Source organism: Anabas testudineus, chromosome 2 (genome assembly GCF_900324465.2).
Source record: "Anabas testudineus chromosome 2, fAnaTes1.2, whole genome shotgun sequence".
Classification (NCBI taxonomy): domain Eukaryota; kingdom Metazoa; phylum Chordata; class Actinopteri; order Anabantiformes; family Anabantidae; genus Anabas; species Anabas testudineus.
Window position 1 is genome coordinate 1,136,201 of NC_046611.1, and position 26,806 is coordinate 1,163,006.

General features: G+C 43.3%; 2 protein-coding genes across 4 annotated transcripts; one reads left to right on the forward strand and one right to left on the reverse strand.

The window, feature by feature from the left end:
- Positions 1-75: 75 nt before the first annotated feature.
- Positions 76-18,016, reverse strand: LOC113163987. The gene is made up of 3 exons (XM_026363059.1): positions 17,969-18,016; positions 1,676-2,227; positions 76-201 (listed from the first exon to the last, which is right to left on the reverse strand). The coding sequence occupies exons 1-3, from the start codon at positions 18,014-18,016 to the stop codon at positions 142-144; spliced, it is 660 nt and encodes a 219-aa protein (XP_026218844.1). The 3' UTR covers positions 76-141.
- Positions 1,746-26,226, forward strand: tmem198b (transmembrane protein 198b). 3 transcript variants are annotated; one of them, XM_026362066.1, is made up of 6 exons: positions 2,024-2,125; positions 12,941-13,056; positions 17,913-18,171; positions 18,256-18,837; positions 19,175-19,374; positions 23,747-26,226. In XM_026362066.1, exons 3-6 carry the CDS (start codon positions 18,015-18,017, stop codon positions 23,897-23,899), a joined length of 1,092 nt encoding a protein of 363 aa, XP_026217851.1. In that variant the 5' UTR covers positions 2,024-2,125; positions 12,941-13,056; positions 17,913-18,014; the 3' UTR covers positions 23,900-26,226. The 3 variants fall into 3 exon arrangements, with proteins under 3 accessions (XP_026217850.1, XP_026217851.1, XP_026217852.1); XM_026362065.1 differs by lacking the exon at positions 12,941-13,056 and having other exon boundaries at positions 1,746-2,125; XM_026362067.1 differs by lacking the exons at positions 2,024-2,125; positions 12,941-13,056 and adding an exon at positions 9,697-9,817.
- The last annotated feature ends 580 nt before the right edge of the window (positions 26,227-26,806 follow it).

Below are 26,806 nucleotides of genomic sequence, written 5' to 3' on the forward strand. Positions count from 1 at the left end.
GAACCTCTCTGGTCTTCTAGTCTGGTGGTTTAGCCTCTGTCCAAGAATGCCGGAAGTATAAATACATTAGATGGAGTCCAGTCCTGTAACAAGTCCTTTATTTTGAAGGTTGGGTGAAGTCACTTCCTGCGGCATTGCGTTTTATACAGCTTGGCTCCGCCCATGCCTCGGCGTTATGACGTCACTCCGCCTCCACCAGCGCTGTAAAAAAAGTCCTGACTTTACCTGTCAGACAGGTGAGAGGCCCCGCCCCCTCCGACATGTTGTGTACACCTGTACATGTTGTGTGTACCTGTGTGTATTCTGTACATGTTGTGTGTACCTGTGTGTATTCTGTACCTGTTGTGTGTATTCTGTGTGTTTTCTGTACCTGTTGTGTGTATTCTGTACCTGTTGTGTGTATTCTGTACATGTTGTGTGTATCTGTGTGTATTCTGTGTGTACATGTTGTGTATTATTTACATGTTGTGTGTACATGTTGTGTATTCTGTGTGTACCTGTGTGTACATGTTGTGTATTCTTTGCATGTTGTGTGTACCTGTGTGTATTCTGTACATGTTGTGTGTACCTGTTGTGTATTCTGTACCTGTTGTGTGTACATGTTGTGTATTCTGTACATGTTGTGTGTACCTGTGTGTACATGTTGTGTGTACCTGTTGTGTATTCTGTACCTGTTGTGTGTACATGTTGTGTATTCTGTACATGTTGTGTGTACCTGTGTGTATTCTGTACATGTTGTGTGTACCTGTGTGTACATGTTGTGTGTACCTGTTGTGTATTCTGTACCTGTTGTGTGTACATGTTGTGTATTCTGTACCTGTTGTGTGTACATGTTGTGTATTCTGTACATGTTGTGTGTACATGTTGTGTATTCTGTACATGTTGTGTGTACCTGTGTGTATTCTGTACATGTTGTGTGTACCTGTGTGTATTCTGTACATGTTGTGTGTACCTGTTGTGTATTCTGTACATGTTGTGTGTACCTGTGTGTACATGTTGTGTGTACCTGTTGTGTATTCTGTACATGTTGTGTGTACCTGTGTGTACATGTTGTGTGTACCTGTTGTGTATTCTGTACATGTTGTGTGTACCTGTGTGTACATGTTGTGTGTATTCTGTACATGTTGTGTGTATCTGTGTGTATTCTGTACATGTTGTGTGTACCTGTTGTGTATTCTGTACATGTTGTGTGTACCTGTGTGTACATGTTGTGTGTACCTGTTGTGTATTCTGTACATGTTGTGTGTACCTGTGTGTACATGTTGTGTGTACCTGTGTGTACATGTTGTGTGTACCTGTTGTGTATTCTGTACATGTTGTGTGTACCTGTGTGTACATGTTGTGTGTACCTGTGTGTACATGTTGTGTGTACCTGTTGTGTATTCTGTACATGTTGTGTGTACCTGTGTGTACATGTTGTGTGTACCTGTGTGTACATGTTGTGTGTATTCTGTACATGTTGTGTGTACATGTTGTGTATTCTGTACATGTTGTGTGTACCTGTGTGTATTCTGTACATGTTGTGTGTACCTGTTGTGTATTCTGTACATGTTGTGTGTACCTGTTGTGTATTCTGTACATGTTGTGTGTACCTGTGTGTACATGTTGTGTGTACCTGTGTGTATTTGATCTGGGATCAGGTGTGTTTGTTTATGTTACTTTGCTGTCACCTGACCTCTTCCGCTCTTTTTATATTGAATTCCGTCACTTCCTGTCCCCCGACCCCCCTGTAGGGGTCGCTGTGGATCAGCAGCACCGACTGTGACGCGGCTTCTTCCACCTTCTCCACCGACGCTGCGCGTTCATGTGAGAGGCTCGACATCCTCCATCCGTCCGTCCGGACCAGGACCCGGACCAGGACCCGGACGGTCCAGCGGCTCAGCATTCCTTTGCACACATGGTCCAGGTTCATACGCGACATGTGACCCGGGTTCCTTTTCATTTTAGCCCGGTTTATGTGCGTGAGGTCGGGATCCACCGGGGACACACGGAGCTCCACACCGACGGAATCCACCCAGGTCGGGGATGACAGCGTTGGAAGAGTTCGGTGTTTCAGGCTCAGGAGGTTCGTTTTGGCGTCACGTGAACGCGGACGAGGCGCGTCAACCTGTCGGGGATGATGATGGTGAGTGTCCGCTGAACGCGCACGGTGCGTCTCTTTTGTCTCCACCACACGCACACACAGAAACACCCGGTGGTTCTGGGGCAGATCCACCAGAACAGGACGCTGGACACTCAAGGTGAGAGGACGGGGTTCACCGAGGTCAGGGGGGCTGGATGACCCGGATGAACAGGTTGGATGGAGACAGTGGTGGAGTTGAGCTCTCCCAGGGGTCCCTGAAGTGGTCTCTACCAAGCTGAAGACCAGAGCTCAGCTCCAGGTGTTTGTCCAGGATGATTCCTCCTGTACATCATTAAACCTGATCTCACTTGGAATTGACGCTGACACGGTGCTTAAACCGTTAGTCAGTGAATTACTACTGTAGGTAATCAACACTGATCAGTAATTAGCACAGCTGGTGAAGTGGATCCTGTTTTTTAAATGTGATCCATCTTCATGTGGCTGTGAACAGGAAGTGAACTTCAGTCAAATTCAAGAAATGCAAAAATAATCAACAGGCAAAATAATAGTTGGTTGTATCTGTGGCTGGAACTCAGTGTAACTGGTCCCTTGAAAAGGCCCCAAATCAACTCTAAATCCGATTCTAATGTGTTTCTATTTCTGACTGATGGACATATGTGAGAAGCTTTTATTCTCAGAGGTCGTCCGTGTGATGCAGAGTAGGTTTTCAGTAGATGATCATCCTGAAAGAAACGATTCCACTTTTTCTTATTAATGAACTCTTTTTATTAACAGACACATACATTTGTCTGAACAGTGTCTCACGACGTAGAATTCCTCAGATACTCTTTACTGAAATTACAGTTCCCCAAACCCGGAGCAGGTTGACGTTCTCCTCGTATGTTTGCACACATCACGTAGGATCAGGTGCAACTTAAGATGGAAATTAAAATGCTTTCATAGGTGAATTCTCCCTGTAAGTCAGTGAAAGGCATTCTGGGAAATGCAGGACAACAGACGTCTGAGCAGACGCTGCAGGTTAAAGCAAAGTGAGAGACGCTTTTCATTTTGCCTCCACTGTAGCTCTGGATGTGTTCTGAAGGTTCCAGACCGGAGAGGTTCTGGCTGTTTCCAGCTCCACTGTCTCTGCTGCTCTTTGTGAATTCACAGTGTGTCAGTAGTCGTCTTATCAGCGCAGTCAGGCGGCACTGCGGCTCGCTGGGGGAATGAAAATGCCACAAAACGTCGCTTTGGCGCCACTCGTGGGTCAACTTCATCGGCTTGGCGCTGCTCACATCCTCCCTCACCCCGTCTCCCCCTCCTCACCCACTCCTGTCTGTCTGTTGTGCTGTCAGTGGTTTGTATTGGAGAAGGATGTGAATGCTCTGGAAAAATCAAATCTGTTTACTATCAAAACTTCCCCAATGGTAGATTTTAAAATCTATACTGGTTCTTTAACAGCCAGAACCCTTCATGTCTTTACTGGACACATCCACTACACCTCAAAGAAGCTGTTCTTGCATCTGTGGATCAGACCTGCACAACATCCAGGAGCTGTGGACCATTCTCACAGGACTGCATCAGTACAGACAGATTCTCAGGACGTCTGGTGTGAACTCGTCATTCTAGTAGATTTTCTTGGATGTTTTTGTCTCTGCTGCATCAGCAGCTCCTTCTGAGCTTCAACCTGCAGACGACATCTTGTAGAGACCTGGGTAAACTGAATTAGTTTACCTGTTAACATGGTAAACTGTCCAGGTCCAGAGGCAGCAAAGCAGCCACAAGTCATAACACTCCCTCCACCGTACCTCAGTGTTGGGCTTATGTTTTCATGTTGCTGTGGTTCCGTACTGTCTGTAACTGTGATTCATCTGAATGATCCTGTCAGCGCTGTGGACTGTTGTGACGTCCTTCATGTGTCCTGCTTGTTCATGGTCAGAGACATTAACCAGCTCCGTTACTCTACGGTTCTTTTTCACCTCATTGGCCGTTTTGCGTTCTGTCTTTGGAGTGATCTCGGCTGAGCTCCCACTTCTACAGAGAGCAGCCACTGAACTAAATCGATAGACAATTTGTCTGTGGACTGATGAATAAATAAACAACAACTCTCGAGCGTAGGTCTTTATAAATATAAAGTACAACCATTCATCATCAGCTTATGCTGCTCGTGAACAGCAAACTGAAATGTTTGTGTACCTCTAACTAACCTCTTTCATTGGCTGAACTCCAGTTAGCTTTCATTACATCAGTTGCCTACTTCAAATTGTTCTTTATTGTAAAATAGACATTTTTACATGATTTCTCCTGAATACTTTACTGAGTAGGTGACTTTCAATCTGTTTTGCACATTAAAACTTAATTTAGTTAATTTTTAGTTGCATTAAATCCAGAAATCTGCAGAAGCGGTAACGTACCTCCACTGTATGTTGACTTTCCTTCACATGGACGTGGTTTGACCTCACAGGCTGTTTTTTCATGTTGCATTTTGCTGCAGTGTTGTTTGCTGATTAGAAGCAGCAGTCAGATCATCTGCAGGAAGCTCAGTGTCAATGTCAGAGCCTCCTCTGAGGCGTTCAGAGTCCAGCAGTGATGACGGGTGCACAGACTTGAGCTAATTAGTGTACAGTCTTAAATAGTGAGCTGGGACCTGCAGGCTGCTGAGGGCCAGATGTTTGTAACAGGATGAGAGCTTGTTGTAGGAGCTGACAGGTGCAGGAGCTGGAGTCTCCTACAAACTGTGGCTCAGTCCTGCTTTTAGGATTTAACCATGGAAATAGTACCGTGGTCCTGTATGGAGATTCATTGGTTGGTTTGTTATGTTGCATGTCTGCCGCTGTAATGAAGGTCCTCTTCATTGCCTATGGACTTAGATCATTCATATTCGACAGTCAAAGAATACACTGACGCAGATTGAAGATGTTTTATTTAATACACTACAGTGTCTCGTCTCAGTCGGCGGTGACCTGCCAACCAGAGTGATAATAAATGTTAGGTTGACGTGTTAAAGACTACAGAGGTTCAAATGTTTAAACAAAGTGTGAAAGGATTTAAGTAACTTAGCTCATGTGCTCTTCTTCAGGGTGTTGGGGCTAAAAGAGTCAGCACCTCCCGACAACTGAGCTCCATTTTAAAGGTTCCAGTCTTAACTGACTGTTGATCAGTGAGGGGGGCTTGCATTTCTTTTTTTGTTATAGTTTATTTAAATGAACGATGAAGGGAAAACTGCGAGTTTATGTTGTTATGACTGGATGGTTGTAATATGTTGATGGAATTTCGGTGGTTTGTTGTCATGGGTCTAAATTTGGAGCTCACACTCATGAGCAGGTGATGAGACAAAAGCATGAATTAGCCTCATATGGTAGGACGAGGCTGTGACAGATGGAAAAGGAGAAATGTTTCCCGTCCTCTAACAGACAGAAGTTTTAAATTGTTGTGTTAGGAAAGTAAGACCTGGAAATTAGCAAACCAGAGATGTCGTCCTCAACCTCAGCTGCTCTACTGGCAGTACGTGTTTGATGTTAGAAGTCTTCACACCACAGCGAAGTTCAAATTTAGCACTAGAGGTGATGACAACGAGAGTTTGGGGACAGAGTCAAACAACAGTCACGTTCTTTGGTGTAAAACTTCACAGATTTCCTGACATCACACCTTTCCATCAGCTGTTTGCTGTGCCAACATTCAGGATCTTCAGTGCTGAGTTAACGCTGGTTTCTGCTCCACTGGAACAAACATCATTGATATTCATCAGCTGCTCCCTCAGGGCAGCGGCACACAGGGCTGGGGGCTGTTCAGTCACACTGAGGCAGCAGGATTAAGATGGTGGGAAAGAGAAAAGAGTTAGGAGGCTGGCAGTTATGTAAGCAGGACTCGTTATCTAATAGAAGAAAAAGAACATGCTGCTGCAGGTCTGGTGACACCTGACAGGAAAATGCAGGTGAAAAACGACAGTTTAACGTCATTGTGGCAGTGAAGCATCGTTTCCCCTTTGGATTTAAAAACAGCTCAGTCCAATTAATTCAGTATCTGTGGGTTTGATTATCCACACAAAGACTTCTTTTAAAACTGACAGTGGGTCAGCGCTGAAATCTTTATGGTCACAAGTTGTGTAATGTCAACAGTTAATAACCGTAAACGTGAAATTAAAATTCTCTTTTAAAGTTCATTTGCAGCCTTGCTAGAAAATATTAGTTCTAAAAAACACTGGGGTAAAAGATAAAAGGATCTCTACCCATATGGGTTTTAAAGCTGCTTGTGTAGCTAATGCAGAAACACTGGATTTCATCAGGGCATCGTTACATTTGAAAATGAAACCATCCTGTAAGCTTTAGGATCCTCGGTTTGCGAATGAACATGAAAGCACAGAGCAGAGCACGGTACTAAACTGTCTACGAAACCTGCTTAATGCAGAGAAGCAGCGGGAAGATGTGTGAAGACACATCCACAGTGTTATCAGTGGAGTCCAACCGCCAGGACTCCAACACTAAAAATCCCTGTAACAATCTGATTATTCTGCTTCTGGCTCATTGGAAAAAGAGGCTGATCCATATCTGTAACAACAAACTGTAGGTTCACACGGAGTGAGCGACCCATGATCCTCTCTGTTCCCTGTTTCACACGGTACCAGCTTCAGTGACGGGGGGGTCGATGACGCTCACAGGGTTTCCAATGTGACACGCTGTGATCATCAGCTGCCATCAACCCAATTATTTCTAGCAGCTTCATCTGAACCGAGAGCGAGAAATGTTTCTGACCTCTGCGCTCTCGGCCTTCTGAGCTCGTAGACGTAGAAGACGCGACGTTCTTCGAAATTGAGAATAACTTTCCATAAAGTTAACTAATTAAGTAGCTGCACGATGTATTGAGCTGTTCACAACCGAAGATGTTCTCCGACTAATTTCACCCTCTATCTGAGCTGGATTTCTTCTGGTGACTTGACAGAAACGTGTTAAACTGTCCCTGAGCAGATGAAGTCAAGTCAAGGAATGAGCTCCAGGTGCAGCAGCATCGAGGAGGATTTGTGACTGAAACATACGTAAATCACAGCGGTCAGAGGTCACAAGGTTCTGTAAAACCTGTGTGTGAATAACAGCTTATAGCTGCAGTCATGTCCATCTGGTTTTGTATCAATCCAACAGCTTCTTCTCTGTTTCCCCTACAACACTACAAAGCTAAGCTAACGTTGACATTATCAACTGTGGACCTGGAGAACAGCTGATTTCTCCTTGAACATTAGAGAGAAACCCGTGAAACCTGCATGCTGAAGGTCTTGGTGTGATGAAGCCGCTCTGAAGTGGAGACACCTTCAGATCCTGTCCTCTTATCACGCTGCATTCACATTCTTGGCATCAGGGTGGTTCAGACCCTTTTTAGCTGGTCTTTAGCTTTGTAAGCGTGCCATGATGTGCTAAAAACCAGTCTATTAGCTCGATGCTAATACATAATGGAATTCCTCATTAACACGCTAGTGTAGATTAACATCAGTAGTGAGGACTAAGCTTCCCCTAAGGATGAACTTCCCTGCTTGGCATAGAGTAACCTGAAGGCTTGTGCCCTGCACCCCGTCCTTGCTTCCTTACTGTTTATGTCCCGCGTTTGTTCCTGTTCTCATTAAGCAGTGACACATGAAAACACTACAAACACGCTCTTCTTGCATGTTTTCCAGCACATGTGTGGAATATGTCTCATATCTGTGACTTGTAAACGTGACTTTGTCCTTTAGGTTTGACTCGACTTCAGGAAACTGAGATTAAATCTTGAGCTTTGAGAACTTAAGAACCTAAATTAGTTTGTCTAGAGACATGTGTTCAATGCTGCCCTCTCAGCAGTCTGTCAGGCTAAAAACAGAGCCTGGACAAAAACCTCAGTGTCCTCCTCCTCCTCCTCATCCTCTCTTCCTCTTCTCACTGATTCCCCATCAGCACATTCTCCATATTCAGCCCTATTGGAGGAAATGACAGCAGCCGCATGTGGAGCGGCCCATTCACTCTCAGCCTTATGTAAGCAGCTCAGCGAGTGCTTGAGGAGGTGTGAGAACGCCTCGGTCCTTTGGCACCGGCGGTCGTGCCTAATCCTCGCAGAGTCGTGCCGGTGTTTGTGGGTGAGAGCCGGCGAGCGCTGCAAATAATTTTAATCTAAGCAAGTCACGTAATGTAGTTCTTTAAAACAAGACGTGAGTCATGTGTTCCAGTGAAGTTCTACCTTTTGGAATCATTTAGTTTGAGCCCGTCTTTCAGATTCAAATAGAACTGAGTTTAGATTTTCTGATGTGTTCTGAATGTTCAGACAGTTTTCAGCATTTTGACACCAGGAGCTGAAATCACACGTTAGATTGGTTCACAACGTTAGCTCTCTGGATTATCACAAAAAAAGATGGCAGACTGAAAACTGGCCACTGTCCAGACCATCATATACCAAAGACCTGTTTTTTCCTGGTAACATCTGGTGACACCAAATGAAAATCAAACTGTGAAGCAAACAGTGAGAACAGGTCCAGACAAGACCCAGCTGTGGATTAGACCTGTACGTCGTTCAGGAGGAACTTTGAACCTTTCATCTGCACAGAACTGCTTCAGCTCAGATATACTGTATTGTTAGGACGTCTGGTGTGAACATTCAGATTGCTCCTCAGCATCTCTTTTGACTCCAAAGATGGATTTCTGAAGCCATTCTGCCATCTCACTGAACCTCTAGCGAGCTTCACCTTGCAGATATCCACACTATGGCGACATTATTCTATAGAATACTTGATAAACGTCACCCTCTACCTTCAACTTTACCCTCTGCAAAGCTCCAACGCATCAGAAAGATCAGATCAAGATCAAAGAGTACACAACCCAATACATTGTAAAGGCGTTGATCTTATCTCGCCTGGATTTCTGCAATGCACTACTGATGGGTTTACCGGCATCCACGACCAAACCCCTCCAGATGATCCAAAAAGCAGCAGCACGCCTCATTTTCCATCAACCAATAAGGTCTCATGTCACACCGCTCTTCAGATCTTTGCACTGGCTTCCTGTGGCTGCAAGGATCAAGACACTGATGAAAGCAGAACTCTTCATCATCTTACTTTGGACTTAAAAAAAACAAACAAAAAAAAAAACTTTTCTACTCTTTCATTCTCACATCTCTTGAAACAGAAACACTTCTTTAACAGCACTTTGCTTTGATGTTGTTTCTTCTTGACTTAGATTGTATTTTGCTTGCCTTGTTCCTCACTTGTAAGTCGCTTTGGATAAAAGCGTCTGATTAATGACTAAATGTAAATGTAAACTCCTCCATCAACATGTTCTCATGTTGGTATGTGCCACACCTGAAGTTTGTCATAGATTCAGGAGGTCCATCTGACCAGTGTTTCTGTCTGACTGACACACGGGATGTCACATGTCATGATCCTAGCACCACGGGCCACAGCCGCCCCGGCCTGTATTGATCGACATGTGCAGAGGGACAGTTGTTATCTGCAGGACGATTGACACGAACCTGCCTTTGTCTCTCTCCCGGAAGCTGACATGTAAACCGGTGACACACGCAGTCTTCCGCTGCGAGCTGCGGGACGCGGGACGCGTCATGAACAGGCTTCGTTTTGGCAGCTCACCCACCAGCCTGTTACCTTGGATGGCTCATGAATAACTCGGAGACAGAGAGAGGTCTGTCTGCAGCTTATTTGGTTGTAATGCTGCTGGGATTCAGAGACGCTGAAGAGGGAAGAGGATGAGAATGTGCTGCAGACTCGGATCGGGCAGGATTTCTCAGGTCAGTGATGGAGACAGGAGTAAATCCTAATGTCACAAAGACAGAGAGGGAGATTGTTGTGATATGAACTGTGAAACCCTGGATGAGGGCTGTTTTATTTCAGTGGTATCATTTACACATCTCTGTGGTGCAGGTTAATTATCAGCCAGTAAGAACTTTAACTTTATTTTGACAGATATTGTTCCATGTCCTGCTCTCGTGTCCCTCTTGGCTTCTGGTTTCTTCTGCTGGCTCTAGTTCAATTAAAACATGATGGACGTTTCTCAAAGTTCAGAGGACAAATCCAAGTTTTTTAGGAGGTCAAACTGAACTGACAACAGCTCAGATCACAGCTGGATGTTTATCAGACACGTGGTGTCAAACATGTAACTTGATCTGTCTGTTGTGATTGATTTAATCTGATGACTTTACAGAAAATCTCTTCCCAACAATTCAAACCCTGAACGTCTCGTCTCCTTATGTTTGACCAAATGATCAAAACCCACTCGAAACATCACATATTTCAATTCTTGGTCCAACTTGTAAAGATTTGACTTTTCCTATTTTCTACTTATTATTTATGAAGGTTAGTGTTGGTGTTACAGAAGAAACGATCAGTTTAGAAACGATCAGTTGACTGAACGATAAGTCGAACGACAAAAACTGCAACAAGGAAATGCTGCTTGAAAGTAATCAGGGTATTAATCAGCAACGAAACGAACCAAACTCTAATTGACATTAATGAGTGAGTAGAAATGCTTCATTTTTCCACGTTGCAGAAAGTTGGTTTAAACATGAAGACGTGTGGATTCGTTTGATGCTGTAAAGGAGCTGAAGTGCAGTGAGTAATGCATTATGAGGCTGTTGCGTAACACGAGGTGGGAGGGCCGCTTGTGGCTTTCCTTCTTTCTGCTCTCCTTTCTTTCCCTTCTCTTTGATTCTGCCTATTTTGCCAGTCTTTCCTTCATCTTAACACTTTCACCACTTTTGCCTATGTGAGGTTTTTGTCCATCTGCTGAAAACTCATGATTTTGTCACTGCATCAGCTGCTGCTCATCTCAGACAGTATCAGCTTTTCTAGACTTATAGTAAAATAGCATTTGTGGAGAATGTTTCCCTTGAGTGGTTTGAGTTTTGTCAGAGTGCTGCAGATATTTGGGGTTTATGAAGAAATCAATAACAGAGATTCAGTTCCGATAATTGATTTTGGATGTAATTTCAGGAGATTGCACACCATGATCCCACTGAACGTCTCTGTTATCACAGTACATTTCTACAACACCTAGACTAGTTTGCTTTGGTCTACTAGAGTACTGGTATCGTCCCCCAGAGGAGAGTCAGTGGCTGCAGATAATGGTTATGTCAGTGTTTTCTTCCCTTTCTTGGATTTTGAGTCTCCTGTTCTTGAATCCCGCTGATAATGTCTGACCATATTTAACACCACTTAAAGAGGAAATGCTAAGAGACCTTAACTCACGCCATTTTTAATCCAAGTCTTCTTTCAGTAAAAGTCAGTTTAATTATAATAATAATTCAATAAGCTTTGTTTTCCGTACTCATGCAGGAAAAGCAGTAAATGAGTCGTTAGTCTCACCTGAATGTGCTGGAATCTTTATTACTGACAAACGGTAAAAAGTAATGAATAGAAACCTTCCGTTCATTCTTCTTTAATAAAGCTAGCTTCTTTCTGTGTACTTCTGGCCTTTTTGGGCCTGTTGGGACGTCTGAGCGACGTGTTTCTGGCACAAATGGAAACAAGTCACGTGTGCAGCAGGTCCAGGAACAGTCGTGGAAGCAGTTGTGTCACATCACTCCTCGCTCTACTGTTACTCACCGTCACCGAAGCTTTGGCGTCAGTCACGACTGCGACACACACGGCCGGTTAGTTCGTGTTGGTGCAATCTGTTGCGTGACACAGTCGCGGTGACGGCTGAGTCAGACGCTGCACTTTGCATGAAGAGCAAACTGTGCAGGAAGGTTAAATCCAACTATTGACTCTGATGTGTTGAATTCTTCTCAGGATTTTTCATGGGAACTGAAATTTCTCCTACATTCAGCAACTCGGCTACACTGTTGTGTAGCTTCCTTTTATTCTGATATGAATGAGAAGAGCTTTTAATATCAGCACTGTTCAGAGAGAGCAGAGTGCTGTCTGACTGAGGTGCAGATCCCCATCTGTATGTTTTCTGTTTTTGGTTTGGTTTCTCAGTTTGTGCTCTTTACCCACCAGACAGGAGGGAGGAGGAGAGTGTGGAATAGAGACATTTTAAGATGAACACATTATGAACAGATTTCATGAGTCACAGGTTATGAGACCTGCAGAACACTGTGAGCGCTGAGTGTAGCACACAGAAAACACAGAACTAGAGGCACATTTAGAGAATGTAAAGATGTTTTTATATATTTATAATATTATATATTATTTTTATCTAAGTAAAGATGTGAAGTTGAACCAGATATTGTTCTTTTAGTACAGTTAGCATTACCGCTGTGATGCTTGTGAAACTGGGAATGAAATGGAGCCACAGACGTTTACGATCTTGTCTTGTGGTTTTGGAAACAGAATCGTGACCCCTGCCACTTCTCTCCAACATGCTGACACCCTGTTGCAGATTTCCCATCTCTCCCAGAAGTTCTTGAAGCCTCCCGCATATTCACCATCCAGCTATCAGGGCGTTCAAACACCCAACATTCATGACCCTTGATTTGACTCAGTGACCACCCCCCACCCCTGTGTTTGCTGTTCCCAGTAGCACAGGTTGGTGGCAGCATCCTTCAACAACATCTTGCTTCTTAATTGTTCACTCTGAAATCCCGAGGTCAGATTGTTTCTCTGGGACACATTTCAGAGCAGCTGTGAACTCCTTCACTCAGCATCATTAACAGACATTTATTGTACCTCACGTGCAGAGGTGAAGTTCATTGCACTCTTCACTAGTGAGGAGGTAATTTGATGTTTATAGCAAATAGACTAAATGTTAATGGATGAAACACTGAAAACAGCAGCATGTTGGGAAAAACAGCGACAACCCTGAAGCCGTCATCATGTGGGTCAGACCTGATGCAGCATGTGGTTCTCAGCCAGTCTGTGTATTAATAGACACAGTTTTCCTTATTCATGAAGCAGCTTCGTCTCTTTTTCAGCCGTCAGTGCCGCAGAGTTCGGACAGATGACGTCAGGACAGGACAAAGCCTGAACATCTGTGTCAGTGTGTCTGGGACTTAACAACTGATCCACAAGCAGCTGGAACCATGTGAAGGTCTTAGTTTTATTTGAATTTATCTCCTAACACAGCGCTGATCCAGCTGTTCTCAGCATAACAACAAGGTTCTGTGTAACATGGAAACAGATGATATCTTTTAAATTCAGATGATCAGCTGCATTTTATTTTATTTTAGACTGACAGGCTCGAATTCTCTCAACTGCTCTGAGCAGCTCTGAACATTCACCCCCTTGGATGTTTTGTCCTTTTATTTACTTTAAAATACAGTCATGGCGACTTTGACAAAGAAATTTCAGAAAAATACCTCATTAATTTGAAAACAGGTTTCTACTAAGTAATGTCCATTAAATAAAAATGTATAAGGTGAAATCAGTGTTTGCATTAATATTCACTCCCTTTAAAATGACTGACCTAATCCAATAGAGGTCCAGATATTTGGTGCTAGTAGTCCCACAATTAGTAAATGTGGGACTACTGAGTTTAGTGAATGCGTCTCATGTGATTGCAGTATAAAGACACTTGTGTCTGGAAGGTCCAGTCACTGGTTCTTCAGTATTCCTGGCTACCATTACACCATGAAGACAAAAGAACACTCCCAGCAACTCAGAGAACAGGTCAATGAAAAGCATAAGTCAGGGGATGAGTACAAAAAAAATCTCCAAGGCACTGAACATCCCCCAGAGTTCAGTGAAATCCATCTTCTAAAAATGGAAGGAATATGGCACATGTCTAAATCTGCCGAGAACAGGCCGTCCACACAAACTGAGTGACCGGTCAAGAAGGAGACTAGAGAGAGAGACCACTAACACACTGATGACTACTCTGAGGGAGTTACAAGCTTCAGCCACTGAGATAGGAGAGACTGTACATACAACAACTGTTGACCGGGTTCTTATGGTTTATTGACATGATTGATTTATAATGTCAATAAAAGGATGAAACATCCAAGGGGGTGAATACTGGTTATAGGTCCTGTATGTCAGATACATATTTAATCAACACTTCAGATCAGCACATACCCCATAGTAAAGGAAAGAGGCCAAAAAACCTGAACAGAACATTCCTGGTCTTGGCAGTGATGATGATGGGTTTTAGCCGTTTAGACAAATTAAAAGTTTGAAGCTGCGGCTGCTTAGTGTAGTGGTAACATCACTGCCTCCCATGTGGGAGACTGGGGTTCAAATCCTACCTCCAGTAGGGGTTAGGGTTAGTAGGAGTAGACCTCCTCAGGCTGCCCTGCCTTGTACCTTGTAAGTCGCTTTGGATAAAAGCGTCTGCTAAATGACTAAATGTAAATGTAAGCTAAAGACAACATAAAGTCGGCTGTAAGCTCTTCGTCACTGTCAGAAAGAGAACACATCAGATTTAATGTTCTAGAAAAGTGAGGAGGTTTCTATAGTAGCAGAACCTGCATTTAGCATGAATCACACACACACACACACACACACACACACACACACACACACACACGCTGACGTATGAACACATTCAGTGGAAACAGGCGAGGCCATTGATTGGCTTTCATGCTGTTGCTATGGGAGTTTAAGCTGCTCATCCATTGGTCAGGCTTTGGACCAGAGCCGACTACCGGTGGTCTGTCAGCATCCCGCCATCGTCATGGCAACAGACAGGAAGCAGGGCAGGAGGAGGAGAATGTTGTTGTTGTTGTTGTTGTAGCTGCTGCTGATTCAGACGGCAGGAGAAAGAAACTCCTCTTTTTTAAACGGAGGTTGATCCGACAGCAAACATGGAAACTGCACAATTTGATCTGTGCTACTAAACAGCTTAATGCTCCCACACACACACACACACACACTGCAGGGTCACTTGGTAGCGTCCTGCTAATCCTGCTCTTAGAAGATGATTATTAATGTGACATGTTTGGATAAAAATGGGCAAATATAGAAACAACACACGTGTGTGTGTAATAAGAGCATGTTTCTATTTGAGCTTTATTCAATAAATGCTTCTCACACAGTGAGTTCAGTTCAAACAGTTTTTCCTCCTTCTGTTATTGAGTTTGCTGAAATCATTAATCATATTGGATTAAAAACACGTCTCAGCATTTTGTCTCCCTGTAATGACTCTGTGTTGTTTTTCATGTGTGAACGGTGTTTTCAGCCGTAAGTGAAGGTCGTAATTCTCGTCTGACAGTGTTAGATTAGAGAACATGTTTCCATGTACTGTACCTTTTCCATAGTTAGATTTTGGACATAAATCACATAAAAACCTGATTATTTTCTGCTTATTTGAGGTAAAAGAAGTTGGTGAGTAGAAAAAGGGACAAATCCGTTTGTTACAGTAACATAAAGTTGAATTGTGCATCGAAACGATCTCTCTGCTCGTCTGTCTTTTCTTGTTTTGCTGCATTTCAGCGTTTTCTGCTTCGTGACAAACCTGCCTTCTGTTGCACACAGTGGACTTTGTCTCTGTAGAGCAACATATCCTGACCTGCTGCACAAGTGGGGTGAGGGTATATTGGGTCGACTTTCGCTTCCAGCTGCGTCGTCCAGACTTTATTAAACCACCTTCCCTGCAGGAAAGTGAGATGGGAGTCACGTTTACTCTGCTCACTGTCTGGTGGCAGATTTCTTGGCTGTGGAGGTAAAACAGAAGGGATTTAATGGAGCATTTAGAGATGCAGCCAAAAATAAAATATTTGTATTCTATTTATTTCATAAAATAAATAGATTATTTAAGCTGTGTGGCTAAAAGTATCTTGTAGTGAATATTTTATTCCTGTTCTCTGTATTAATAATGGTTTTGGACACACTCTGTGTTCTACAGAGATCGACTGATCAGTTACCAACATACAACAACATTAACCACTCAATCGACGCTGTGAAAACACCCTGACCGCTGGTCTGTCCCTGGTCAAGACACTGGACCCCTACTGAAGTTGTACTGTATAAGTCAGTGCTTTCTGAACACCAGTCCAGAAAAATGGTGCTTGTTTCATCAGGAAGGACACATGGTGTAAGAAGGATTTAGGAGATTTTGTCTTCAGAGTAGGGTTAGGGCTAGGGTTACACTACAGAGCTGTCAGAAGTTAAAGGTCAAATCCAGATCAGCAGACCTAGATATACAATAGTAGGTCAAACATACCACATAGATTCATGCTCCTGCGTGATATCCTCCCCTTTAGGACTCGCCCCTTAGGGAAGTAATTAATTAAAGAGTGAGAGAAGTGGCATTTGAATCAGCTGAGCAAGAACAGAGAGGAAATAAGTACTGAAGGGAGCCAAGGATGTAGGACGAGAGAAAAGCAGGAGAAGCATTGGGGACAAGAGACCTTATGAAGATCATCACCTCTGACCCGGAGACAGAGGGAAGAGAAACCAGAGTGAAAGTCAGAGAGAGTTAGCATCCTCCACCTCATCAGACTGTTTTCACAGAAATATTCAGTATGTGTGTTCTCACATTAGTTTTACTGATATTCAGTTACTCTATAATAAAATACTAAGGACTGTAAATTTAGTGAAAGTGTGATCTGAGTGAAAGAGAGTAAAAGTTAAAAAAGGATGTGAAGGAGAACACAGAGGAAAAAGATATGTGAATAATGAAGCAGCAGGAAACAGGGTGACAGACTGACTTTAGCAGGAACGTCCGGGATCTCTGCACGGCTGCACGGTGCTGACAGGTGGACACATGCACAAGCTGAATAATGCAGAAAGAAACAAAGAAGTGCAGACGAGTTAAAGCTACAGGAGGCTGCAGTAAATGCTGCAAAAGGTAGACATTGTACAAAAATCCTCAAGGTGGCAGATAAGAGGAAGGTTGCACAGTTCTCTGCCTCTCACCCAGTGACAGCTGGGATGGACTCCAGCACCACAACACCCGTTAACAGGAAGAGCGATTGGAATGATAGAGGGGTGGATGGATGGATAGTTAAAGTACCAGTTAAGAAAGCTGTGGAAACCTGATTCAGGAAAATATCATGTAGTAATTAGAGACCGAACGACAGTGACTGAGCCACTAAAGTTCTAGTTGTTGTTCTCTTAAAATCGTCCTGATCAAACACGAGGCCTTGATTGCCCTCATCCACCCAGCTCGAACACCCACTGTTCTCAGAGCCAAACTGTGTGTGTGTGTGTGTGTGTGTGTGTGTGTGTGTGTTTTCTGCTGCAGATTTAAAAGCTTCTAGATTGTTGGCAGTCTAGAACCACTAAATGTTTATTTCATTGGCCGACAAAACTGATGCTTCTTCACACAGAGTTTCAGGTTAATTCTTCTGAGAAGCAGCAGGTAAAGATATTAACAGAAGCAGTTTATTGAGCTGTAGTTATCATCAGACCCACAGAATCCATGAAAACAGTTATTTAACCATTTTAATCCTGGATGGAAGCAGATACATAGATTCAAAAGCATCAGATTATAGTTTGAGAGCTGTTCCTGAAGTTGGTCAAGAAGAAGTCAAGAAGCTTTATTGTCATTCCAACCACATATAGCTGAAGCAGTACATAGTGAAATGAGACAACGTTTCTCCAGAACCATGGTGCTACATAAAACGGCAACAAGACAAACATGGAGCTGAGGACTGCTAAGTTGTCCTAGCAAAACACATAAAGTGCATCCTGTGCAACCTAGTGCAAACAGTGCAAGAACACAAAGAAAAAGTGCAGACAGACGTCAGAAGACAAAAACAGAACACAAAACACAAAACAGCAGCGACCAGTAGCGGAAATGAATACAATTTACAACTGACTGGTGCCACAGTTGTCAGCTTTTCTTGAATGCATTGAATGTCATAGAATCATTGACGTGAGCCCGTGTCTGTGGATGTGACGTGATTCCTGCCTCGTTGGTTACGGATCATTATCAGATAACAAAACATTTACTAATCTCCCCTCTTTTTTTGCTTCGCCTCATCCTCTTCTTTTCTCTACTTACAGGTAAAACCATGTGGCTTGGCAGTGCTCCATAGTCTCCTCTGTCCCCTGCCTCCTACCTGATCACCTCCCCTCTCCACCATCTCCCCCCCCTCTGTTTCCGCCATGACGACCACCCTGGAGACACTGCTGGCTCAGCCGGACCAGGAGCTGAGTCCCGAGCACCTGGAAGGCTGCGAGAGCCCCGGCGGTCAGTACAAGGTGGTTCCCTCTGTCGTCTGCTCAATGTGCTGTCTCTTCGGCATCATTTACTGCTTCTTTGGTGAGTTTGCCCCCAATTTTTGTTGGATTGATTTATGAGTTAGGTAACAGCCTTGTTAATGTCAAAGTGTTTCTTCTCCTGTAGGCTATCGATGCTTCAAGGCAGTGATGTTTCTGACAGGGCTGATGTTTGGCTCTGTTGTCATCTTCATGCTCTGCTACAAGGAGCGCGTGCTGGACACCCAGCTGAGCGTGGAGGCCTCAGTGGGCATTGGCCTGGGCATCGGCACGCTCTGTGGCCTGGTCACCATGCTTGTTCGCAGCGTGGGCCTCTTTATGGTTGGCCTTCTGCTGGGCCTGCTGGTGGCCATGGCCACGCTGGTGGGCATGGAGGAGCTTTCCGACAGCCCGCCGCGCTCCGTTTGGGTGCCTCTGGGCGTGCTGCTTGGCCTGGGCATGCTGTTTGCTGTGCTCACTCTGCAATGGCAGCGCCTCTTTACCACGCTGTCCACAGCGATGTTCGGTGCAGCAGTCATCACTGTGGCGTTGGACTACTTTGTGGAGCTCTTTGCACTCATTCTCTACATGTACGAGCGGATGAAGGCGGCGCCTGGCAAGCCGGTGTGCTGGCTGACATGGGTGGTGCTTGGGGTGTGGCCTGCTCTCACACTGCTGGGTGTTATTGTCCAGTGGAAGGTCACCGCTGGGGGATACTCCCACACCAAGGGTAGGGAAAACGTCATTTTTCATTAGTGATGCATCTTTTAATAAATCAGTTGTATTTCTGATTTGCTTCCATTTACTGTTTTAAATGTGTGAGAGAAAATGCATGAAACAGCATAGAAATGAATGGTTGATGGATGAGAACCAATTCACTTGAACTATGGCAAAAGGTTCAGATCTCTGGTACGTTTGTTAGCTTACTGAAGGCTGACTGGAGGAGGTTTAGTGGAGAGCAAAGTGAAATCAAAGCTGCCAGTATAAAGCATTCAGGTTCTATCTTTAGCCTTTTCAAGCTCCGTGTAATGAACTACAAGTCTAAAGCCTCCCTTTGTCCTCCACAGTCATCATCAGTAGACAGCAGAGGAGGATGCAGGTGATGCGAATACGTCAGCGAGACGACCGCTATCGTAACAAGAAGAAGAAGAAGCAACAGCATGGCTCCTCCACCCACCATCACCAGGCCAAGCAACTCCACCCAGAGCCCGCCTACCGCCGTAAACCCAACCCCATTCGGCGCTACGACACGGACGTGCTCTCACCAGTGAGTTTCTGTTGTGTTGGTTCTCTTGTTGTTGTTGTTGTGTTGGTTCTCTTGTGTTGTTGTGTTGGTTCTCTTGTGTTGTTGTGTTGGTTCTCTTGTGTTGTTGTGTTGGTTCTCTTGTGTTGGTTCTCTTGTATTGGTTCTCTTGTATTGTTGTGTGGGGTTCTCTTGTGTTGTTGTGTTGGTTCTCTTGTGTTGTTGTGTTGGTTCTCTTGTATTGTTGTGTGGGGTTCTCTTGTGTTGTTGTGTTGGTTCTCTTGTGTTGTTGTGTAGGTTCCTTTTCTATTGTTGTGTTGGTCCTCTTGTGTTGTTGTGTAGGTTCCTTTTCTATTGTTGTGTTGGTCCTCTTGTATTGTTGTGTGGGGTTCTCTTGTGTTTTTGTGCTGGTTCTCTTGTGTTGTTGTGTTGGTTCTCTTGTGTTGTTGTGTTGGTTCCTTTTGTATTGTTGTGTTGGTTCTCTTGTATTGTTGTGTGGGGTTCTCTTGTGTTGTTGTGTTGGTTCTCTTGTATTGTTGTGTGGGGTTCTCTTGTATTGTTGTGTTGGTTCCTTTTGTATTGTTGTGTTGGTTCTCTTGTATTGTTGTGTGGGGTTCTCTTGTGTTTTTGTGCTGGTTCTTGTTGTGTAGGTTCTCTTGTGTTGTTGTGTTGGTTCCTTTTGTATTGTTGTGTTGGTTCTCTTGTATTGTTGTGTGGGGTTCTCTTGTGTTGTTGTGTTGGTTCTCTTGTATTGTTGTGTGGGGTTCTCTTGTGTTGTTGTGTTGGTTCTCTTGTGTTGTTGTGTAGGTTCCTTTTCTATTGTTGTGTTGGTCCTCTTGTATTGTTGTGTGGGGTTCTCTTGTGTTTTTTTCCTGGTTCTCTTGTATTGTTGTGTGGGGTTCTCTTGTGTTGTTGTGTTGGTTCTCTTGTATTGTTGTGTGGGGTTCTCTTGTGTTGTTGTGTTGGTTCTCTTGTATTGTTGTGTGGGGTTCTCTTGTGTTGTTGTGTTGGTTCTCTTGTGTTGTTGTGTAGGTTCCTTTTCTATTGTTGTGTTGGTCCTCTTGTATTGTTGTGTGGGGTTCTCTTGTGTTTTTTTCCTGGTTCTCTTGTATTGTTGTGTGGGGTTCTCTTGTGTTGTTGTGTTGGTTCTCTTGTATTGTTGTGTGGGGTTCTCTTGTGTTTTTGTGCTGGTTCTCTTGTATTGTTGTGTTGGTTCCTTTTGTATTGTTGTGTTGGTTCTCTTGTATTGTTGTGTTGGTTCTCTTGTGTTTTTGTGCTGGTTCTCTTGTGTTGTTGTGTTGGTTCTCTTGTGTTGTTGTGTTGGTTCCTTTTGTATTGTTGTGTTGGTTCTCTTGTATTGTTGTGTGGGGTTCTCTTGTGTTTTTCTGCTGGTTCTCTTGTGTTGTTGTGTTGGTTCTCTTGTGTTGTTGTGTAGGTTCTTTTTCTATTGTTGTGTTGGTCCTCTTGTATTGTTGTGTGGGCTTCTCTTGTGTTTTTGTGTTGGTTCTCTTGTGTTGTTGTGTTGGTTCTCTTGTATTGTTGTGTGGGGTTCTCTTGTGTTTTTGTGCTGGTTCTCTTGTGTTGTTGTGTTGGTTCTCTTGTGTTGTTGAGTTGGTTCCTTTTCTATTGTTGTGTGGGGTTCTCTTGTGTTTTTCTGCTGGTTCTCTTGTGTTGTTGTGTTGGTTCTCTTGTGTTGTTGTGTAGGTTCCTTTTCTATTGTTGTGTTGGTCCTCTTGTATTGTTGTGTTGGTTCTCTTGTGTTGTTGTGTTGGTTCTCTTGTATTGTTGTGTGGTGTTCTCTTGTATTGTTGTGTGGGCTTCTCTTGTGTTTTTGTGTTGGTTCTCTTGTGTTGTTGTGTTGGTTCTCTTGTGTTGTTGTGTTGGTTCTCTTGTGTTGTTGTGTTGGTTCTCTTGTATTGTTGTGTGGGGTTCTCTTGTGTTTGTTGTGTTGGTTCCTTTTGTATTGTTGTGTTGGTTCTCTTGTGTTGTTGTGTTGGTTCCTTTTGTATTGTTGTGTTGGTTCTCTTGTATTGTTGTGTTGGTTCCTTTTGTATTGTTGTGTTGGTTCTCTTGTGTTGTTGTGTTGGTTCTCTTGTATTGTTGTGTGGGCTTCTCTTGTGTTTTTGTGCTGGTTCTCTTGTGTTGTTGTGTTGGTTCTCTTGTGTTGTTGTGTTGGTTCCTTTTGTAATGTTTTTTTGGTTCTCTTGTATTGTTGTGTGGGGTTCTCTTGTGTTGTTGTGTTGGTTCTCTTGTGTTGTTGTGTTGGGTTCTCTTGTGTTGTTGTGTTGGTTCCTTTTGTATTGTTGTGTTGGTTCTCTTGTATTGTTGTGTGGGGTTCTCTTGTGTTTTTGTGCTGGTTCTCTTGTGTTGTTGTGTTGGTTCTCTTGTGTTGTTGTGTTGGTTCCTTTTGTATTGTTGTGTTGGTTCTCTTGTATTGTTGTGTGGGGTTCTCTTGTGTTGTTGTGTTGGTTCTCTTGTATTGTTGTGTGGGGTTCTCTTGTGTTGTTGTGTTGGTTCTCTTGTGTTGTTGTGTAGGTTCCTTTTCTATTGTTGTGTTGGTCCTCTTGTATTGTTGTGTGGGGTTCTCTTGTGTTTTTTTCCTGGTTCTCTTGTATTGTTGTGTGGGGTTCTCTTGTGTTGTTGTGTGGTTCTCTTGTATTGTTGTGTGGGTTCTCTTGTGTTGTGTGTTGGTTCTCTTGTATGTTGTGTGGGGTTCTCTTGTGTTGTTGTGTTGGTTCTCTTGTGTTGTTGTGTAGGTTCCTTTTCTATTGTTGTGTTGGTCCTCTTGTATTGTTGTGTGGGGTTCTCTTGTGTTTTTTTCCTGGTTCTCTTGTATTGTTGTGTGGGGTTCTCTTGTGTTGTTGTGTTGGTTCCTCTTGTATGTTGTGTGGGGTTCTCTTGTGTTTTTGTGCTGGTTCTCTTGTATTGTTGTGTTGGTTCCTTTTGTATTGTTGTGTGGTTCTCTTGTGTTGTTGTGTTGGTTCTCTTGTGTTTTTGTGCTGGTTCTCTTGTGTTGTTGTGTTGGTTCTCTTGTGTTGTTGTGTTGGTTCCTTTTGTATTGTTGTGTTGGTTCTCTTGTATTGTTGTGTGGGGTTCTCTTGTGTTTTTGTGCTGGTTCTCTTGTGTTGTTGTGTTGGTTCTCTTGTGTTGTTGTGTAGGTTCTTTTTCTATTGTTGTGTTGGTCCTCTTGTATTGTTGTGTGGGCTTCTCTTGTGTTTTTGTGCTGGTTCTCTTGTGTTGTTGTGTTGGTTCTCTTGTATTGTTGTGTGGGGTTCTCTTGTGTTTTTGTGCTGGTTCTCTTGTGTTGTTGTGTTGGTTCTCTTGTGTTGTTGTGTTGGTTCCTTTTCTATTGTTGTGTTGGTTCTCTTGTGTTTTTGTGCTGGTTCTCTTGTGTTGTTGTGTTGGTTCTCTTGTGTTGTTGTGTAGGTTCCTTTTCTATTGTTGTGTTGGTCCTCTTGTATTGTTGTGTTGGTTCTCTTGTGTTGTTGTGTTGGTTCTCTTGTATTGTTGTGTGGTGTTCTCTTGTATTGTTGTGTGGGCTTCTCTTGTGTTTTTGTGTTGGTTCTCTTGTGTTGTTGTGTTGGTTCTCTTGTGTTGTTGTGTTGGTTCTCTTGTGTTGTTGTGTTGGTTCTCTTGTATTGTTGTGTGGGGTTCTCTTGTGTTTGTTGTGTTGGTTCCTTTTGTATTGTTGTGTTGGTTCTCTTGTGTTGTTGTGTTGGTTCTCTTGTGTTGTTGTGTTGGTTCCTTTTGTATTGTTGTGTTGGTTCTCTTGTGTTGTTGTGTTGGTTCTCTTGTGTTGTTGTGTTGGTTCTCTTGTGTTGTTGTGTTGGTTCCTTTTGTGTTGTTGTGTTGGTTCTCTTGTGTTGTTGTGTTGGTTCTCTTGTGTTGTTGTGTTGGTTCTCTTGTGTTGTTGTGTTGGTTCTCTTGTATTGTTGTGTTGGTTCTCTTGTGTTGTTGTGTTGGTTCTCTTGTGTTGTTGTGTTGGTTCCTTTTGTATTGTTGTGTTGGTTCTCTTGTGTTGTTGTGTTGGTTCTCTTGTGTTGTTGTGTGGGGTTCTCTTGTGTTTTTGTGCTGGTTCTCTTGTGTTGTTGTGTTGGTTCTCTTGTGTTGTTGTGTTGGTTCCTTTTGTGTTGTTGTGTTGGTTCTCTTGTGTTGTTGTGTTGGTTCTCTTGTATTGTTTTGTGGGGTTCTCGACATTCTGCTGCAGTTTTTTATGGAGAACATCTTTCGCCAATCGTTTTCTTGTACTAACATTTTTGCAGAGGTCACGTGCCTGTCCGATACCTCAGATGCTTTTAGAACAACACTTGAAAATAAGGAACAAGTTCAGAAACACTGTCCATGCATCCTTCTGTGTTTGATTCATCATTTGTAATATTTATGTTTCTTTGTCCAGAGCTACATCCAGAGTTTCCGAGACCGACAGGTGCAGGCACAGCCCTTCCCAAGCAGGCTGATAGGCGGACCCCATGCCGTGGTGGATGTGGGATACAACTGCAGCTCTACGACGCCCCTCACTGGAGCAGCAGGACCTTCGCTACGGGTCTGACTACTCTCCCACCGCTCATTGGCCTGAACCCACCACTCGACCAGGGAGACACGTGACTCTATAATCACTACGCCACCTGGGTATAATCACGTCTGTGCTACCACAAACCACCACTGGGTTTAAACACAATCTGGGTTTAGCCACAACCCTTAAAAGATGAAAATGAGAATTAGGGCTGGATTTACCCAAATGCAAACATGTTTAACCCTTTATTTATTAACCGTTTGATTATACAGCTCATCTCTCTTCTTGGCTACCTGCTGGAGCCATCAATGTGGTGCCGAGGTGTGGTTGACCTCACTTTCGCTGTCTTTCACAAGATACAAATGCATGCATGCACTTACACAACCTTATGCCATTCTCTCAAGTCAAACCAGATCAGGGATTGGAGTTTCAGTGCATACACACCTCAGGTTCTCACACAGGCATCGTATGAAAAATCTAAATACAACTTTGCCATCGATCAACTATACTACTATTTCTGCTGCAGACATCATTTTTCAACTGATGCTGCTGAAGCAACTGGCTCCTCAACCTGCAGGCCTCTTAACCGTCCAACAAACATCATCTATAAGGGAATTAAGGGCCCTTAAAAACAAACTGGGATTCTTTATTTGCTTTCTGTGCCATCTGGACTACAGAAATCAGGACAGTTGAGGAGAGACATCATTAATGTTGTTTTTAAAGGGTGGAAGCCCTTCAAGACCCTTGGTGCTGGACGATACGTCAAACTGCTCTCTGGATGCTGGAGAATCTGTTTAAATGGGTGCCTTGCCCGTCCTTGGACTGTACCATTCAGCAACTGGAGGGGGGTTACTGGCAGATCTCCTATCGACGGCTTGTTTTTGCATTTTCAATGTGATCACAGTAGATTTTTCAGGGCTGCAGCCATGGAGCTACAACAAGCAGGGTGAAACATTGAAGTCGAGTTGGCTTGTTGTCTTCACAGATGCCTGGATCCTGGAGGAGGATTAGCTTTTAGCCATATTTACACTGACACCTCGTATGACACATAAGGAAGACGTTTCTGAGGATTTCCAAATGTGGGAAAACATATTTCGCTTCATCAGTGCAATTCAAACTACAAAGTTCTTAAAGATTTCATTCACACAGCTGAGCAGCGTAGAACAGCGCCCTCTTCCTGTTTTGTCCCATAAATTAAATGAGATTTTCAGATTAAAGTAGTGGTTCACACTTTAAAGTCCAACTAAAATTAGAATCTATATTCAATTATACTATTATTATTATTATACTAAAATATATAATCTATCAGTCTGTATTTTGTATCTGTGGTGTTTATTTAGACTTGTGTGACAGGAAGTAACTACCAATGAGAAAGTTGGATTTATTTTTCTAGCTGTTGCTCCCTGTGTTACTGTGCTACCACGACTTTGTGGCTATAAAAGGCTCACAAAGCATCATAACCCCTCAGATTGAAACTTTAAGTATCTTTTTATGTTCTCCATTTGTTCAGTGTCTGGTTCCCAGAATCCAACTACACCATCACGTTTAGCTGCTTTTTTCCCACAAACATTTCTATCTGTCTTTGAAAATGTGTCATTACAGTTTAAATGCTCTTCCAGAGAAGAAGAGACCTGGTGAAAGCTGGCAGTTTGTCACTGTGATGCCCAGATTTGTGTAAACTTTCAGGTTTCTTCCTCACATTGCTCCAGCAGAACTGCATAAACATTTGAATTGGGCAGTAATAAATATTTTAAAACCTTTTTAAAAGCGCCTAAGAAGCCAGTGGACACAGAATCTGCCGTTTAATAAATGGTGTCGGTGTAAATAAGGCCACAAGTGGACTAGTGGCCACAGCAGCTGGTACTTGGACTAACACCTCCTCCCATCATGTGCATTGATTTTCTTTCTTGCAAATGTAAAAATGTGAATTCTTTGTTCTTGTCTTTACCTTTTAAAGGAAAAGCAAACAGATGTGAGTGTGGAGGGGGCGACGTACTGTACATTTTTATTTGTCTAAAGCTAAATGCATGATCTCACCCCTCCGTCCCGTCCCTGATCCGCCCTGCGTGGCTTCGTTAGCCCCCCCCACACACAGCCTTCAGCCCTTCACGTGCATCAATGTGAACTTTGTACAGAAAACACAGCACTTACTGACTTTTTTATTTTTAACATTTTCTCTTTTTATTTTTCTGGGGATTTTTTTCTTAGAATTTCATTGAGACGTGTTCTTTTTCAGTGGGATGTATTTATTTGCTGATTTATTTATTTCTCTGTAGAGGAGAGTGCAATGTCCTCACTGTAGGCCAGTAACTCCATGCTTTTTTAAATTGAATTGTGACTACTATTATTAAAGCATGTGTTCCTATGGGCCTGTATACGAGCGAGTGAGTCGTCTTTCAACACAAGGACTTACAGACATCGATCAGCTGTAACACGAATCCACTTCACTTTTATTAGCAAACATTATTTGAAAGTCACACGGGATTATCCTCTCGCTCTTCTTCCTCGCACAGCTTCTCCTGTCTCTTGCTTCACCTCCAGACACGTTTGAATCTCCTCCTTCTTCGCCTGTTTATTGATAAGCACACACACAGTTCACCTCATGGTCATAGTGCTGACTGGACAAAGTAGGGACTCTAACGCTGCTGCTGTGTGTCAGAAACCAGAAGAAGAACCGTGATGCAAAAGGAAAAATCACTGGATCTGGATCCATCTACACGCTTCATGTGGTTATGAATAAGATGAAAAAGCAGAGGAATTGTTGTAGTTGATGTGAAATCATAGATGTTCTGTGACATTTGTAGTAGAGGAAGTGTGAGCAGCATCAGAATTATTCCTTTGTGAGGTGGTCTGAAATGCTTTTACCCTTTCGCAGCCTTTCCAGATTCAGTATTGCCGAACACACGGTTGTGATTTGGACAGTTTTCATGTTCCTGTTCATTC

Excerpts from the sequence above, each read along its gene's own strand:
- LOC113163987 (XM_026363059.1), bottom strand. The coding sequence starts at position 18,016 with ATGGCGGAAACAGAGGGGGGGGAGATGGTGGAGAGGGGAGGTGATCAG. Across the intron at positions 2,228-17,968 it reads TGGAGAGGGGAGGTGATCAG|CGTCCTGTTCTGGTGGATCT; the intron begins GTAGGAGGCAGG and ends TTGAGTGTCCAG. Across the intron at positions 202-1,675 it reads ATATAAAAAGAGCGGAAGAG|CGCTGGTGGAGGCGGAGTGA; the intron begins GTCAGGTGACAG and ends CTTTTTTTACAG.
- tmem198b (XM_026362065.1), top strand. The coding sequence starts at position 18,015 with ATGACGACCACCCTGGAGACACTGCTGGCTCAGCCGGACCAGGAGCTG. Across the intron at positions 18,172-18,255 it reads CATCATTTACTGCTTCTTTG|GCTATCGATGCTTCAAGGCA; the intron begins GTGAGTTTGCCC and ends CTTCTCCTGTAG. Across the intron at positions 19,375-23,746 it reads ACACGGACGTGCTCTCACCA|AGCTACATCCAGAGTTTCCG; the intron begins GTGAGTTTCTGT and ends TTCTTTGTCCAG.